The sequence below is a fragment of the Asparagus officinalis genome, chromosome 2 (assembly GCF_001876935.1).
Source record: "Asparagus officinalis chromosome 2, Aspof.V1, whole genome shotgun sequence".
In the NCBI taxonomy this organism is placed as follows: Eukaryota; Viridiplantae; Streptophyta; class Magnoliopsida; order Asparagales; family Asparagaceae; genus Asparagus; species Asparagus officinalis.
In genome coordinates, this window is record NC_033795.1 from 28231713 (window position 1) to 28250281 (window position 18569).

The following is an 18569-nucleotide window of genomic DNA, read 5'->3' on the forward strand; positions in this document are numbered from 1 at the left end:
TGAGTCAAGTCCTCTACCATCCAGAGTTTGACCGAGAACTAACCGAGAGCTAACTAATACACTACGTGCTTCAATGGACTTGAGAAAAATATACATAAATGATGAAATCAGTCTGTTGACGAGAACGAATGTGAATCTAATTTCACATTAGATTGTTATCATTGGTTTAAAGTGGTTAAATGTCAAATGCTGTTTAATACTGAGAGTGGAAATATACAATTTTCAATTTGAGCTACCACTTGCTCAAATAAATTTTGATTTTTGTACCTAGCTAGTATTTAAAATAGGTAATAGCATGGATCTCATGCTTATTTTCGAATGGAGTAAGCTAAATTTGGATGGTGATTTAGGCATTTAGAGAAGTACTTCACTTAAGTTAATCCAAAATTTCAATTATTCACTCCTAGAGCGAGGGGGAAAAAAGACAACCACCACCACCTTAATTATGAGTTAAAAAGATTAAGAACTAGCAAGATCAATCAAAATATTCTGTAAAAGTGGGAACACTAATTCAACCTATAGAAATATCGTAGTGAATAATCTCTGAGAAAAGCACCAAAACTATCTTCCCTTATCAGTGATGCATTATTATTCATGGGAAGAAAATGTCATTATATAGCAAGAAAACTTTGCAATTTTCACGATATTCTCTCTGGAATACAAACCACTCCTGAAGAAAACTTGGAGGTAAGTTCTCATAAATTCAAACAACTAGGCTCAAATATCTATGTATTATTACAAGATAGAACAGTAATTATAATCATGTTCCCCAATTACATACCAAACTTCACATCTTTGGCACGTCTTTGGAACCGTTGTAAAATTTTCTTTCTTCTCATCTTTCTTATCTTTCTTATCATCCTTTTTCTCCTCTTTAGCAGGACCGATACTAACAAATGCAGCTGATCTCCTGCATTTTCTCAGCTTCTTAATGATCTGAGCAGGATCGGCATCTCCAATTACAGTAGCTGTGTTTTTTGATGGATCGAGAACAATTGAATTTATGTCTTCTATGGATGCTATCGATTTCATTACCCACTTCTTGCACTTTGAACATAGTAAATCCACTGATACAACAGTTTTCTGCAGTAACAAAAAGCAAAATATTGCAGCAAGAGATATAGAAATGAGGATATGTGTTGTTTATGGAATTAGACTATGTACCTTTGACATGCTTTTTGCAAAGATTGGGAAGGAATTCAAGTATAAGTTGATATGGATGTGGGCACAAATAGAGCGATGATATTTATAAAGCTTCTCGTTGTGGAAGCATTTATTTCACCTCCAACAGGTACATTTTATTTCGGATAAAGTTTACCAAACCCTTCCGAATTTTATACATCACAGGAAAAACCCACAAACTAAACCCCCATGAACTATTGGAAATTCTCATAAATAACATTAACGGATCGAGTAGAAAGTCTAACATGCCTTTCTTTTTTCTAATTACTTTTTTATATATATTTGTGCGAAAAAAGGCAAAGTTATATTTATTAGATAGGGTAAAATTGTCCAAAACTTGTCAACTAGAGCATCTGTGATAACTTCAAAGTACAGTAATTGCCTGCCATTAGTCATGGTACTTAAGCAAGACAGGTTCAAGGGGCTTTTCTATCCTTTATAAAGTTCGGAGGGGTTTTATGCAATTTACCATTTTTTCAGACTTATGCTGCAGGACCCACATATATTATGTGTTTGATAATTTGGTTGGAGATTGGCGGGAGACTAAATGAGGGGATGGACTAGTTGGAGGGGCAGTAAACGCTGGCAAAGGGGGCTATTTATTGTATCACCTATGAAGTCACTGTGTCTTAGTACTTGTATGAAGTTTGAGGGCATGTCATCAAAATATCAGGTGACAGATTATCAATATTTTTAACACTGTTACAAATAAACTACAAAGGAATTATGGGGGGAAAAAAAATATCATCCATATCGTTACCATAAGCACGGCCAAGACAAAAGTTTGTTCCCTAATCATTTTTGCCACCAACTTTAAATTCCTACTTTAAACTTGACTTCTCTTTTATCACTGGATCATCCATATGGTTACCATAAACATTTCAAATGCTTTATTTTCATGAGTAAAATGAACAATTTCGGGAATAAAAAGGAAATACATGAGATGGACCTTGTTGTAAAAGTTTGAAGTAACATGGCACAAAATAATGCATCGGGATTGGGTTGAGTCATAAACTAGGGTGAGGTCGTGTGAGTTTTTGGCCTGTAAAGATTTTATGGTCAGGCTTGAACCACATGCACTATATTGCTAATTGACACATTTTTGCATCACCAAACCTATTCATTCGGCTGCATAGCTGCCGTTTTAATTGCCTTAAATACGAAGGTTATTGCTGTCACTTTTGAATTTTTCATAATGTAGTTGGTATGTCACTTTCTTTGAATCAGGATCAAGTATAATGTCCTTTTCTCCTTTATAATGTGGAACCAGGTTACGAAAATAACAAAAAATAACACAGGCATTTTTAATCCAAATGTAGATGAAGGGAACCTATTTATACTATAAGTGATAAAAATTGTCTAAAGTTTGAAGGATTAGCTATGATTTTCCATTTAAACCTGGTTACAATAAAGCAAGCTTCCAGGTACATAAACAACCAAATCTTGAACAGCCAGAAGACTGGAATTGCTTTGTATCACAAACTATCTAAAAAAAATCATGAGACCAAGATAAAAGGAATAGTTATTCCTTTTCCCCTTTTCTTTTTCTGCTTGTTTTTTCCCCCTTCGTGGGGACAGGGGGGAGTCTCCTTGGTGACAAAGCTAGTTTAGGCCTTCAAATATCATCAAACTCTACTAGGTGTGATTTTCTTCTTATCAATGGACTAGAAACTAAAATACAATTGCTCATCAATTCATCTTACCTGCCATACACTAAAATGCTAACATTGAGTTAATTCTCCATCGAGACTTCCAAAAGTATGCACAAGCTTAGTTTCGGAAAAAGAAAACTTCAGTAAGTATCGCAGGACTCATCCAATGGTCCTTAAGTCACTAGTACAAGAGAGCGTAGACAAGAAAATCATGTGTCAAATACTCTTACTTTTCACAATCTCAAGCAAGATGAGATTGCGAAAGCGAAAAAATAATGTTGATACTTGATGTGGTGTTAGTCTGGAACGATTACAACTTCTTAATTATAGATTCAGTTAAACAACAGTATGCCAACTAATATAGAGAACTAATGAAATTCGCAAGGCCATAAAGAGACACCTGTATCTTTTACCCTTTCAATGTAAATATGGCATCCGGACTCTTCAGTGTTGACAATTGATCTAATCCTCAGCACGTCCAATTGTGGATGTGCCTCTACTTTCTTCTGTCAGAATTTTATTTGTGTAGTAATTAACTATCTTCTGATCTAATTCATAGTAGTAAACCATCTTGTTTAGAGGCTTCAAATCCAGGTCAAGGAAGTTCACCTGCATAAAACACCTTAAATTCTCAAAACTATTTTACAACTTTAGACATGCTAAGAGAAAAACCACAGAGCATACACACATTATATGTCTAACTACAAAAAGTGAAACATTCAAATGATGTGAAATACAACTTTTAACTTTGCTAACCTGAAAACATTAAAAACATCTCCATAACAAATGAATTATGAAAAGAAAAAAAAAACAATTACATATAAATTATGTAATGCAAACACTAGCTATAAATATCAAGACATCCATATTTAGTATGTTTGTGCAGTCGATCAAGAGTGTAAAGAATGGTTCATGATTCTCTTTTGCAAATACAAGCACTATAGTCTGTAACCTAGTGTCTCCAATTGAAAATCGAAGTTAAGATTAAACAAGTGTACCTTGTATTCGAAGCTCAGGCCACATGATTTGAGAAATATGGAACTACTGTCAGTTTCTGTAGCCCCAACATCCGCATGCCTAAAGCTAAGCATCAAGCTACAATCTTTTGCGGTAGCAGCTATAAGATATTCCCTCACAATTTTCAGGCTCTCTTCCAATGAAAGAGAATGCAGGAAAGAATACTGATGCATGAGTTCTGTATCAATTACATCTTTGCACACTATACAAGGCTCGGAGATTATGTTGTAATATAAATGAATTGCCCCTTCTATGTCAACAAGATCCAGTTTCTGAGCAGCTAAAAGCTTATCCAGTACTGCAGATTTCAAAAGAACCTCCACTATAAGCTCTATGAAGGTAGCTAATTTTAGCCCGCTACCCTTGAGCAAAGCTTCAACTTTCTCATTTGCTTCATGAGAACGAGCATCTGTCATGTCCATGCCACCTCCCAATCCTCCAAAAATAAGTGAGCCATTCTGGAAAACCCGAAAATTATTTCCGGGAGTTGTAAACAGTGAAGTAATGGCCTGATATATTCTGTCCTTTGAACCAGAGAACAGATCCAAAGGGTCGTATCCACTTAGCTGTGATATCTGAGAGATGAATTTAAATGTGTCAGATGAACCCTCAGCTTGAGCTTTTAAATAGTTAATAGAAGTACACGCCTTAATATAACTAAGTGGCATCAACAGGTTCCACATAGCCAGAAAGAGATATTGCTGATTGCAATTTGAATAAGCACTCTTAAGAAAATTAATAAATATATTTGTTTAGCTGTTTAGATAAGGATAGGTAGGTGGCACATCATTAGCAGTTGCTATAGCAGGGGCTAGCTGTTTAGATAAAAATATAGTATACTGAACAATATCACATTTTTCAATAACAGGAACTAAACCATTTGGTGAAATGGAATATGATATGCACACTAGACTAGTAGTTAATCTTTAGGATAATTTTGCATAAAGCGGAAAGATGTGCAGCATAAGTACCTCTCCTTCATGAAGTTTCAGGAGTTGATGCATTTTAAATCGTGTGGTGGACTTCTTAATAACATTTTTTTGTGCAATGAATTCTGAAGACGGGAGAAATCCACACTTGGGCTGAAAAAGAAAAAAGAAAGAAAGAAAAAGAAATACATCAATAGGTAAATATTGTGTGAGTTTCAACTGAATGAAATGCACACAGAGATTAAGTAAGACACCTTTATTTCTACTGTGAAGCACATGTCCGCATTAAGGGTACCTGGGATGATTCTGAAAGCATTATAAGGATTACTAAACATCAATACGCTACAACTAGAAAAGCAAGCAAACACATCTTACTTTATAAAACTTCAGTTGCTCAAAACTACGGACAAAGGCTTGGTTGTGTGTATTAACAGTAACAGCTTATGGGTCCTCAAAAAATGTAACAAGTTAAATTCAGAAGTATGAATCAGACTATCCAAAATAGAAAGTAATGATTGATGATGGGTAAAAATTAAATAACAATAGTTTAAGTACATCTTCATTCCATGAAACCCAAGGTGAAGGAAATCTTATGAAACTCAGGTATAACTTCCTAAAATGCATTTCGCATTTTAAAAGGAGGCCTTTGCCCTATTTTCCGTCAATGGATCAGTCTTAGATTGTGCATGACATGCAAGATAGCTAAACTGACTGTTCAATGACTTTCGTTTGGTCTTGATTTGTTACTAAAACATAATCCATTAAGTAAATCAACTTCGTCAAACCCATGAAACAGTTCAGACAAGGTTATCTGGAGTAACTTAAGACATGAAAACACACTGAACAAAAACAAGTAAAACATCGAGATCAAAGAACTAACCTTTACTACTTAAGAAAATAGAATGATCGGAAATAAGAAGTGCAGAATCACAATTGATATCAACTTCAGCAGCATCAACACGCCAAGTCGGGCGTTGATCATTGGTACTCCTTTTAATGGAATGCAGGAATTCCCTAGACACGGTGATGCAAATCTGAGAACAGAATCTAGCATTCAGGTGACTATTAGTTTCATTGCCAAAACTTAGATTCAAATGTGAGAAACTCTTTAGGCTCAATTTTCACTTCGGAATCCCAAAATTCACCCATTTTTTCACTTTGATACCCCAAAGTATTTTTTTAACACTTTGATACGATGTTTCAATTCAATTTAATTTTGATTCCCCCTTTCTCTTCTAAACACACAGACACACAGAGGTTTCATTAGATTTTCTGTTAAATGTTTATAACATTCAAAGTTACCGATAGCGGATAGCGTCGTGGAGGCACCGCTAAGGCTATTTGGGACTATAGCGGCAAAATAGTGGTCAAAAGCGCAAAGTCAAATAGCGATCCAATTTAAATATGTATAAATATTCAAAAAAAGAAAGGAAAAATTAAAGAAAAATGTAAAAATTCTAAAATGCATATTTGATGATTTATAGAGATCCTAAGCCTGAAATAGATGTGTAACAATCACATAATATTAACAAAAGTACGGTACAAAATGGAAAAGCATACATGTCTATAAAAAAGACCATTATTTATCTCATTCTTTCTACTTTCAAGTCTCTAATAGAAAAGTAACTATAGAAAAACATTGATTAGTGGCAACATAATTGTATTAACTATTTGTTATTGGACATAAAAATGAAGTCTTTAAGCATATAGATAAATGAGCACTTTTTACCGCTATTTACCACCATTTGCCACTATTTGCCGCTATTTAGTGCTTTCGAAGCTTTGGCGAGTGAAAAGCGCTCACAAGCGCTATTGTTCACCGCAATCAATAAAATCCTAGTGGTAGGCTCCGCTATTGCTATTTGTGCCACAATAGCGCCGCTATTGGCCACTATTTACAACAATGATTTATATCTAGGTAGCATTCAAGAAAAATCTAAAGAAATAAATTTAACAAAAAATCTAAAGAACATAGGACGGGGTATCAAAGTAAATGAGAGTGAATTTTTTGGGGTATCAGAGTGTTAGAAGAATACTTTGGGGTAAAAGTGAAAAAAGTGCAAACTTTGGGATACCAAAGTGAAAACAAGCAGCAAGCCAATTCCTTAATGTGTTATATATAAAAATGAAGAAAGGCCCAAGAGAACAAGGTCGATGCAAAGAACAAGGATATACCAATAGTTAGCTTAAATCTTAATGGAAGAGATGGCCCTTTACAGAAGGATTCATGTAGTTAACCGCAAAAATTTAGGATAAAGACTTCGTTGTTATACAAAAAAAGAAGCAATAAGTTTAAAAAGTTTCAAAGTATATTGTACTGAAAGCTCCAGCATTTCCAATCATCCAAAGGCGAGAAGAAGGAACGTACCCCACCATCTACATGTTTGGGGTCTAATAGAGGACCCATAACCCACATCATATAACCTTGTTCAACAAGTTCAATCGAATTCGACTCCACAAGTTCTTTGAAGTCCCTCCACAGAAGCTGTTCATTCTTAGACAGAGCAAGACCTCCATTTGCAGACTTCACCTCAGATTTTGGAACCTTCTTTCTTGTCGGAACCTTTTTTATTCGCAACACTTTGCCAATCTGTTTCAAAAGAAGCACCAAAATGACCAATTCCAAGGTAAATGTCAAAGTACTTACACAAGTTTGTTGGATATCATGTCCCCATAATATAATTTTAATGATAACAATTTATTCATAATGTGAATCACTATGTGTGTTATACAAATGCACTAACATTTAAATGCAGTTTTTCAACATCAAATATGAACAAGTGCAAGATGAGTTCAAGACATTATGAAGTAAAGAAGATGAAGAACAAATACATCAATGTAATTTTTTACATTTTTTCTTAGAAATATTATACAAGCCTTGATCACTCACACACACATAGAAATTAGAACACACTAACACAGGCTTAGTGTGTTGGTTAACAATAGAAATCCCCTATGTTAACCATTAGAATATTTAGTTAATCATTGAGTCTAAAAATATTTCATACATAACATTTTTTACCCTTAGTAGTCGACAAATTAGAATAGTAGTCGACTATTGTAGTCTAAGTTCAAGATATAAGTTTCCGTAAAACTACAGAGTAGTCAACTAATAAGAATTATAGTTGACTACTCAGCTTTGAATTTTGATTTACAGAACTTCAGTTTTACAGAGTAGTCGACTACAAGTAAATATAGTCGACTACTGAGCTTTGAAATATTGTTTTACAGAACATTTATTTTACAGTGTAGTCGACTACTAACAATTATAGTCGACTACTGATCTTTGATTTTTGTTTTCTAGACTTTCTGTAATACAGAGTAGTCGACTACTAAGAAGAATAGTCGACTACTAAACTTCAATTTCTGAATTCCAGACTTTCTGTATTACAGAGTAGTCGACTACTATGCATTATAGCCGACTACTAAGACAGTTTTTTCTGAACATTTGAAATTAAACTTGTGACAGTTTTTAGCTGTTTTTCAAATGTTTTGAAGTTTAAAAATTTGTCTTTTCAAGGGCTATATAAAGATTATATGTTCAGAAAAATGACACATGATAATATACCCATAAGCTTCATTCTTTGTGAATTTTCAAAAGTCAAAAATTTCAGATTTCAGAAAGTTTTGAGAAAAAGATCTTTATTGAAATTGCCTTTTATCCTCATTCAAAATACAAATTATTTAGGCAATTTCCAGAGGATAAAATTATTCCTAAACCACTGATACACAACACTACTAATCAAGGCTTATAGGAATTGAGTTGTTTGATTTAAGAAAATGTCTCTCGGTTTGAGAGAGATTGATCTCTTAGTTTAGAGATTGGTGTGCAATTGGCAAAGTGTTGTCAATTGGTGTTGCAATTTGCAGGGACTTGCAAATTGATCAGGTTTGGTTTTGATTTTGTAAGGTTTCAAAATCATAGTGAAAACTCTCAAGCGGGATTTGCTTGGGGACTGGATGTACATCGGATTGGTGGAACCAGTATAAAATCTCTTGTTTGTGATTGTGATTTTCTGAAATTGTTGTCATTCTTTATTGTAATTTATTATCTATTTTGCATAAATTTTAAAAGAACACTATTCACCTCCCTCTAGTGTTCTAGAGTATCTATTTCAGATCCTACAAAGTTCAGCATAAACATAGAGAAAAGTTTAATTGTAACTTTCGCCATGAAGTAATTGTCATATACACGAGTAAATAATCAACCCAAACATGCACCAAGGCATAAAAAGTTAGCTCAGAAGTGGGTATTTCCATCAAATCTCTAAAAACCAAAATTGTAGCAAAATTACCAATCACAAAGTAGTGAAATACTTGCACAGGTCAGCAAGATCAGAATAAACATAGAGAAAATTAAAACATTACACTTTTGTCATGAAGCAATCATCATATGCATAGGAAATCATCAAAGTCACGATGAGGGTTGAGGGCTATATTTTCACACTTATAAAAATATGAATCCGAAATTTATCAGACCATAAACAAGCATAGTTTACGAAAGCTACATTAAACATAAAATCAGACAAAAACCCATGTCAAAATTTAGCTCAATAACACATATTTCCATAAAATACATAGAAAGAATAAATAAATAAATAAATAAAAAGTGAATAGTTCACCAGAAAGGGAGAAGAACCATGGTAGCTTAACACGAGATTAGCAGCTCCTTCTCCTTTGTAGCTCCAATCCATCGCATCCTCTTCTCTCAAAATCAAAGCCATCGCCTACACGAATCAAGAGAAAACGAAACAGGGAATTGATTTTGAGGACGAAAAGCGTCCCCTTTTCGAGCGAATCCCGAGAGAGGGGTTAATGGCGCAACGGATCGGATTCATAGAATCCAATTCCGGATCCGATTGGTTCTTTTTTATTATTTCAATATACTAGTTAAATAACATATTTGCAAAACTACCCCAAATCAACAGATAATCAACTTTGTTAATATGGCGATTAAGAATTTGAGTATTTTGTTGATATTTTTACATTGAAGTTATATACTAGCCTTATCAAAATCGATGATTTGTTGATTTGGGAGTAATTATTTCAAAGTTGATGATTTAGGGAGTAATTTTGTAAATGATGCGATTTGAAAGATAGTTTTGAGAATGTGCATAATTTGTGATCAGATGTCATTGTGAATATGCATAATTTGTGATTAGATGTCATGATCTTTATTAAAATTATAACTTTTATTGCAGCTATTTATGATTGATTTGAAATACAGAATAATGAAAGTATGATCTCTCCCAAAGTTGCCGAGTATATTAAAATGTTGAAGAATGAAAAATATGGTGAGTATGCGTTTGCTTTGCACTTTTTTTTTGGGTTATTTGCTTTGTACTTATTTTTGACAAAACAAAGTATATAAAAAGCACATAAATTAAGATTTACATTGTATAAAATGTATTGGAATCTGATTAAAAAAAGGATTATGACTACCCCTTTATTCTTCTCAAAGAAAGAATGATAATAATTAATTAGTGTTGTAAGTGGAAGGTGGATTTATTCTCCCAACAACTTGAAGAGTCGACTCTAATTAACTAGCTTGAACACTAATATGCCCTATGCTTGACTCGGAAAAATAATTATTACTCTTTTCCCCAAAAAAGGTTTTGTTTATAAAATAAGGTAAATAGCGCGCAAACACCCCTTGGCTTATGTATTAGCGCCTGGCGCCCTAATCTGCATTCTTTAGAAAGACGAGAGCCGTGCAAGTAACACCACTCCCCCTCATGAGTCGAGGGGGCCTGAGCACTAAGAATGGAGTATGGATAAAGGGGTTATATATGCACTTTACCCAAAAAAATAAAAGAAAAAAAGAAAAAAGAAAATTATAAAAGAAAATATAGCGAATTTAGAAGTTTTTTTTTTATAAAAGCATCACATTTATCACGAGGGAATAAAACGACAAAACATTTTCTTCCTTACTGGAGGAAGGGTAGGTGCGTAAGAGGGACTTTCAAACATGATTTTACAAGAAAATTTCAAAATACATCCACCATAAAATTCAAGCCGAACTTAGAGCAAGTGCAGCAAGCTCCTAGTTGTGAGTCCTAGTTGTTGGATTTATTCTAATAAATCTATTTGTGGGCACATATGATTAATCAATGTGTATTGCTATCTCTCAGGATAACCCACTAAAGTGATCAATTAAGATTGGGTTAATGTGTATTTAAATATAATCATGGGGTTATATGTGCAGATACCAGGTTGTAATTGTGATTTAATGAGGGGCTAAATTACAAAAGTACAACATCTATAAATAAGGGGTTATGGTCCCTAATCTAGGGTTACTACATTCTCTAATTCTCTTCACCCCCATCTAAGAGAGAAATTCGGCTAAAGAGAAAGCCCTAAGGTTAGAAGATCCAAAACCCAAAATCAAGATCAAGCAATGGATTCAGGTATAAGCTTCCGCTCTTTTAGTTTTTTGTTAATCTCTTTGAATTAATCATGGCTATATGGTTTTAGATCTCAAGTTTTATGATGTAGATCTAACAAGTGGTATCAGAGTCACCTTGATTAATTCTTAGGGATTTAAGTTTTATTGGGTTTTTTGATCTTAAATCTCTGGTTAAAGATTCATTTTTTTGTTCTCGGATGAACAATAATGTTCGGTGAACAGTAGCAAAAAATTTTTTCGGATGAACAGTAAAGTATTTTTTGGATGAACAGTAACTGAAAAAATGCCGGTGAACAGTAACTTTTTGGAATTTTCTTTGATTTTTTCTTCAATTTTTTCCAATTCTGGATCTGTTTTGAAAATAAAAATCAAAGATTTTTGGGTTTGACGGCGGCGGTTTCAATTTGAAACCCTAAGGGTTCATGGTGAAAATTGAGGAGGTGGTTACCTCAAACGAACCTCGCGTTCGTTCCCAAGGATGAACTCTGCGTTCAATTTTAAACGAACTTTGCGTTCGTTCTCAGGTCGAACTTTGCGTTCGTACTCAGGTTGAACTCTGCGTTCATTTTCTTAACGAACTTTGCGTTCGTGTGACGAAGGCCGCTTTGATCCTATATTGATATAGTCAATGGACGAGATTGTTCGGAAATACCTTTTCAGTGATAGCAATTTTTGAGCTCATAAGGTTATACACAATTTAAGGAATCATATGGTGCCCAAGTGGGAGATTGTTGGATTTAATCTAATAAATCTATTTGTGGGCACATATGATTAATCAATGTGTATTGCTATCTTTCAGGATAACCCACTAAAGTGATCAATTAAGTTGGGTTAATTTGGTATTTAAATGATCATGGGGTCATATGTGCAGATACCAGGTTGTAATTGTAATTTATTGAGGGGCTAAATTACAAAAGTACAACATCTATAAATAAGGGGTTATGGTCCCTAACCTAGGGTTACATTCTCTAATTCTCTACACCCCCATCTAGCTAGAGAAATTCGGATTTAGAGAAACCCTAAGGTTAGAAGATCCAAAACCCATCTCAAGGTTCATCCATGGATTCAGGTATAAGCTTCCGCTCTTTTGATTTTGTTAATCTCTTTGAATTAATCATGGCTATATGGTTTTAGATCTCAAGTTTTATGATGTAGATCTAACAAGTGGTATCAGAGCCACCTTGATTAATTCTTAGGGATTTAAGTTTTATTGGGTTTTTGATCTTAAATCTCTGGTTAAAGATTCAATTTTTGGGTTCGGATGAACAGTAATGTTCTCGGATGAACAGTAACGAATTTTTTTTTCGGATGAACAGTAAAGTATTTTTTTCGGGTGAACAGTAACTTTTGGGAATTTTTTGGATTTTTCTTTGATTTTTCCTTCAATTTTTTCCAATTCTGGATCTGTTTTGAAAATAAAAATCAAAGGTTTTTTGGGTTTGTCGGCGGCGGTTTCAATTTGAAACCCTAAGGGTTCATGGCGAAAATTAAGGAGGTGGTTACCTCAAACGAACCTCGCGTTCGTTCAATTTTAACCGAGCTTCGCGCTCAACGAACCTCGCGTTCGTTCTAAGGTGAACCTCGCGTTCAACTCAGGTGAGCGTCAAGCTCAATTTTAACGAACCTCGCGTTCGTTCTAAGGTGAACCTCGCGTTCAACTCAGGTGAGCGTCAAGCTCAATTTTTTTAACGAACCTCGCGTTCGTTCTTCAGACGAACCTCGCGTTCGTACTTCAGACGAACCTCGCGTTCGTACTTCAGACGAACCTCGCGTTCGTACTTCAGACGAACCTCGCGTTCGTACTTCAGACGAACCTCGCGTTCGTACTTCAGACGAACCTCGCGTTCGTACTTCAGACGAACCTCGCGTTCGTACTTCAGACGAACCTCGCGTTCGTGCTTCAGTCGAGCCTCGCGTTCGAACTTCAGACGAACCTCGCGTTCGTACTTCAGACGAACCTCGCGTTCGTACTTCAGTCGAACCTCGCGTTCATTTTTTAAACGAACCTCGCGTTCGTTCCCAAGTTGAACCTCGCGTTCTTTTATCAAACGAACCTCGCGTTCGTTCATTTTCAGACGAACCTCGCGTTCGTGCTTAAGTGAGTCTCGTACTCAATACAGTCGAACCTCGCGTTCGAAGTTAAGGGAACTTCGTGTTCATTATGGTTAAGCCTCGGCTTTTCATGGGTCCACTTTGGTATACTTAATTTATTCAATTAAGTTATGGGCCCTAATTAAGCTGTGAGACCCCAATTAAGTTTTTGGAAATTCAGTTGATTTAAATTAAAACTTTTTAATTTAAATCTAATTTGGTTTTTAATCAATTATTTAATTCAAATATTATGACACTAAGGTATTAAGGTTGTCTCTCACTCCAATTGATTAATTGAAACAAGAAGTTGCCAAAGTAACCTCTCTTGTGTAGATTGTTCATGAGGAATGTGAGATGTTTGTGTGTATGCTTTCGTGTAAATATTTAATCGGCCCAAAGGAAGGTTAATATTTATTTAGACTGTATACACATCTGCGATGATAAGCGTGTGACAATTATAAGGTTTACATGTGAATAATGAATCGATCCAAAGATAGTTTCATTATTTGACATGAGTTATTGTCAATGTTTGATCATTGCAACAAGGTATCACTTACAAGTTAATATTACTGTCCAAAGACTTGATATTAATGTTGTGCCGGTATCTTGGATGGGGATTGTCATTATTTGAATTTTATTGATTATGGTTATTGATGTGAGCATTTTTGTTTTATTTCAGCTAATGCATCTGCTGCAACAATTTCTGCTAACATCAACTCAATTCCCATGCTAAATGGGACAAACTTCAAGGTTTGGAAAGAGAACATATTAATTGTTCTTGGCTGCATGGATCTTGACTATGCATTAAGAACTGAACAACCCCAACCTCTCAATGCGGATAGCACTCCTGATGCAAAGAAGGAGCATGAGAAGTGGGAGCGTTCAAATCGCATGAGTCTTATGATCATTAAGCGCGGCGTTCCGGAAGCCTTCAGGGGCATAGAATCCGAAGGGATTACTAAGGCTAAAGATTTCCTTGCCGAAATTGAGAAGCGTTTTGCGAAAAACGATAAGGTAGAAACAAGCACGCTTTTAGCTCGCTTGATTTCAATGAAGTATAAGGGCAAAGGAAATATCAGGGAGTACATTATGGAAATGTCTCATATTGCTTCAAAGCTTAAGGCACTTAAACTCGATCTTTGTGACGAGTTATTAGTGCATCTGGTTTTGTTGTCTCTTCCTGCACAGTTTAACCAATTTAAGGTCAGTTATAACTGTCAAAAGGAGAAATGGACTCTAAATGAGCTCATTTCATACTGTGTGCAAGAAGAAGACAGGTTGAAGCAAGATAAGACAGAAAGTGCTCATTTGGCCTATGCCTCTAAGGATAAGGGCAAGAAAAGGAAGAATGATAAGGAAGCTGCTAAGGGTCCAGTTGAGAAGAAACAACATAAGGATAATCAGGGTTGTTTCTTCTGTAAGAAGCCTGGACATGTAAAGAAGGACTGTACAAAATATCACGCCTGGCGTGATAATAAGGGTACGTTCCTTGCTTTGGTCTGTTCTGAGGTTAATTTAGCTTCAGTACCTAGAAACACTTGGTGGTTAGACTCTGGTGCTACTACTCACATAAGTGTTTCTATGCAGGGTTGCCTGAGCTACCGAAAGCCAAGTGATGTTGAAAGACACATCTTTGTGGGCGACGGACAATCGGTAGATGTGGAAGCAATTGGGCACTTTAGGTTGTTGTTAGGAACTGGTTATTATTTGGATTTAAAAGATACTTTTGTAGTACCGTCTTTTAGACGGAATTTGGTTTCTGTTTCTGTATTGGACAAATCAGGTTATTCTTGTTCATTTGGAAACAGTCAATTCAGTTTATCTTTTAATTCAAATGTTGTGGGAACCGGTTACTTGAGTATTTATGACAACCTATATTTGCTTGATACAATTGCTTCTTACAATGAATCCTTGCATGTGGAATCACGTGGTACTAAGCGTAAATTAAATAAGGAAAATTCGGCGACATTATGGCATAAGCGCTTAGGTCATATCTCAAAAGGTAGAGTTGAGCGTCTTGTGTCTGATGGCATTTTGGATTCCCTTGATTTTTCGGACTTCGACGTATGTGTTGAATGTATCAAGGGAAAACAGACCAAAGTGAAGAGATTAGGTGCCAACAGATCTTCGGATGTCTTAGAATTGATACATACGGATATTTGTGGGCCATTCCCTACGGAATCCTGGAATGGTCAACAATATTTTATATCATTCATAGACGATTACTCACGTTATGGGCACCTATATCTTATTCATGAAAAATCTGAGTCTCTGGACATGTTCAAAGCCTATAAAGCTGAAGTTGAGAATCAACTCAACAGAAGAATTAAAACCGTCAGATCTGATCGTGGTGGTGAGTACTACGGTAGATATGATGGTTCAGGTGAACAACGTCCAGGACCATTTGCTAGATACCTAGAGGAATGCGGTATCGTCCCACAGTACACTATGCCGGGTTCACCTAGCATGAATGGTGTAGCTGAAAGACGAAACAGGACTCTTAAGGATATGGTAAGAAGTATGATTGCTCATTCTTCTTTACCAGAGTCACTCTGGGGAGAAGCACTTAAGACAGCAGCTTACATTCTGAATAGAGTACCAAGTAAAGCAGTTGCTAAAACACCTTATGAGCTTTGGACTGGTCGAAAGCCCAGTTTAAAGCATTTACATATTTGGGGATGTCCAGCTGAGGCAAGGCCTTATAGGCCAAATGAAAAGAAATTGGACTCCAAAACAGTTAGCAGCTACTTTATTGGGTACCCTGATCGCTCTAGGGGCTATAAGTTTTATGATCCCACTATAAGGAATATTTTTGAGACGGGAACAGCAACATTCTTTGAGGATGTTGAGTTTGGGGGGAGAAATAAGGTTAGAGACATTAGTTTTGAGGAGGAATTGGCTTCAGATCCAATCCATACAGTTACTTTTGACAATATTCAGGTTCCTATACCTGTTGTTGCTCAAGAAGTAAATCCGGAACCTCAAGATGATAATGTTGAACAACTCCCTGTTCCAGAAGAACAAACTCAACAACCTCAAGAACCAGTGCCATTAAGGAGATCCACGAGAGAAAGGAGAAATGCTATTCCGGATGATTATATTGTATTTCTCCAAGAACATGAGGAAAGTAGTGGAATGTTAGAAGATGATCCAATCAACTTCTCTCAGGCCATGAAAAGTTCTAACTCTCAACAGTGGATTGATGCCATGAATGAAGAGTATAAGTCTATGCAAGACAATAAGGTTTGGGAACTTGTCCCATTGCCAGAAGGTGCAAAACCAATTGGTTGTAAATGGATTTTTAAAACCAAGCGGGATGCAAACGGTAATGTGGAGAGGTATAAGGCGCGTCTTGTGGCTAAAGGCTATACTCAAAAGGAAGGCATTGATTATACAGAGACTTTCTCTCCGGTTTCATCGAAAGACTCTTTCAGAATAATCATGGCACTTGTTGCTCATTATGATCTTGAGTTACATCAGATGGATGTTAAGACTGCATTTCTCAATGGAGACATTGATGAGATGATTTATATGGTGCAACCAGAAAACTTTGTGTCAGGAGACCCAAAGAATATGGTTTGCAAATTAAGGAAATCCATCTATGGACTCAAGCAAGCTCCTCGTCAATGGTATCATAAGTTTCAACAAATAGTTATCTCGTTCGGTTTTGAGATGAACATTGTTGATGACTGTGTATATCACAAGTTCAGTGGGAGTAAGTATATTTTTCTGGTTCTGTATGTGGATGACATCTTGCTTGCCACTAATGATATAGGCATGTTGCACGAAACCAAGAGATTTCTATCAAAGAATTTTGAGATGAAAGATCTTGGGGACGCCTCTTTTATATTAGGGATCCAGATACATCGAGATCGCTCTCGGGGTATTCTTGGATTATCACAAAAGAGCTATATCGATAAGGTACTTAAAAGGTTTGGCATGCAAGATTGCAGACCAGGTGACACCCCTGTTGCTAAAGGAGACAAGTTTAGTCTCAATCAGTGCCCTAAAGGTAACCTTGAAATTCAGGAAATGCAGAAGATTCCTTATGCTTCGGCTGTAGGAAGTCTAATGTATGCTCAGGTATGTACGCGTCCGGATATTGCGTACATTGTTGGGATGTTAGGCAGATACTTAAGCAACCCTGGTATGGATCATTGGATAGCAGTCAAAAGGGTTATGAGGTATCTTCAGAAAACAAAAGATTACATGCTCACATACAGAAAATCAGAGAAATTAGAGGTCATTGGGTATTCGGACTCTGATTTTGCTGGATGCCAAGATAGCAGGAAGTCTACATCAGGCTACATTTATATGTTAGCAGGAGGAGCTATATCATGGAAAAGTGTCAAACAAACACTAGTAGCTTCCTCCACTATGGCAGCAGAATTTGTAGCTTGCTATGAGGCATCCAATCAGGGAATATGGCTGCGAAATTTTGTCACGGGACTGCGCATTTTGGAAAATGTTGAAAGACCACTAAGGTTATATTGTGACAATAAATCTGCAGTAATGTATTCCAATAACAACAGGAGCTCAACTAAGTCAAAACATATTGACATTAAGTTCCTGGTTGTGAAAGAAAGGGTACAGAGTGGACAGATATCCATAGAGCACATTGGGACAAACTCCATGATAGCTGATCCTCTTACTAAGGGATTGCCACCTAAGGTCTTTCATGAGCATACTGCTCATATGGGTGTGGTATTATTTGAGGATATTATGTTTTAGTGGGAGTTTGTATTTGTGGTGCTTTATGTTTGTTTGTATTGTCTGATCAGAATAAAGTTTTCAGTTAAGACACTCTGTTACATTATGTTTGGTTTTGACCTCACTAAGGAGGACCAGTTGAAAATAGACATGTACTGATCACATTGCATGTAATTTTCATGCTGCACATCCATGATTGATCTATGTCATTTGATTGTATTGGTATATGTGACCATTGATGGGTCGAGTCACGATAAATGTGACGAAGGCCGCTTTGATCCTATATTGATATAGTCAATGGACGAGATTGTTCGGAAATACCTTTTCAGTGATAGCAATTTTTGAGCTCATAAGGTTATACACAATTTAAGGAATCATATGGTGCCCAAGTGGGAGATTGTTGGATTTATTCTAATAAATCTATTTGTGGGCACATATGATTAATCAATGTGTATTGCTATCTCTCAGGATAACCCACTAAAGTGATCAATTAAGATTGGGTTAATGGGTATTTAAATATAATCATGGGGTTATATGTGCAGATACCAGGTTGTAATTGTGATTTAATGAGGGGCTAAATTA

General features: G+C 35.9%; 2 protein-coding genes across 4 annotated transcripts; both read right to left on the bottom strand.

Annotated features, from left to right (window-relative positions):
* LOC109830592 (inositol-pentakisphosphate 2-kinase IPK1-like) lies at positions 672-9608 on the bottom strand. Of its 3 annotated transcripts, none has more exons than XR_002244350.1 (8): positions 9403-9608; positions 7149-7370; positions 5661-5814; positions 5035-5075; positions 4823-4933; positions 3833-4426; positions 3235-3443; positions 672-1083 (listed from the first exon to the last, which is right to left on the bottom strand). XR_002244350.1 is itself a non-coding variant. In XM_020397897.1 (8 exons), the coding sequence occupies exons 1-7, from the start codon at positions 9502-9504 to the stop codon at positions 3297-3299; spliced, it is 1371 nt and encodes a 456-aa protein (XP_020253486.1). In that variant the 5' UTR covers positions 9505-9608; the 3' UTR covers positions 672-1083; positions 3248-3296. The 3 variants fall into 3 exon arrangements, 1 of the variants encoding a protein (XP_020253486.1); XR_002244349.1 differs by having other exon boundaries at positions 1165-3443; XM_020397897.1 differs by having other exon boundaries at positions 3248-3443.
* Positions 736-1173, bottom strand: LOC109830998 (heavy metal-associated isoprenylated plant protein 2-like). The gene is made up of 2 exons (XM_020398343.1): positions 1165-1173; positions 736-1083 (listed from the first exon to the last, which is right to left on the bottom strand). The coding sequence occupies exons 1-2, from the start codon at positions 1171-1173 to the stop codon at positions 736-738; spliced, it is 357 nt and encodes a 118-aa protein (XP_020253932.1).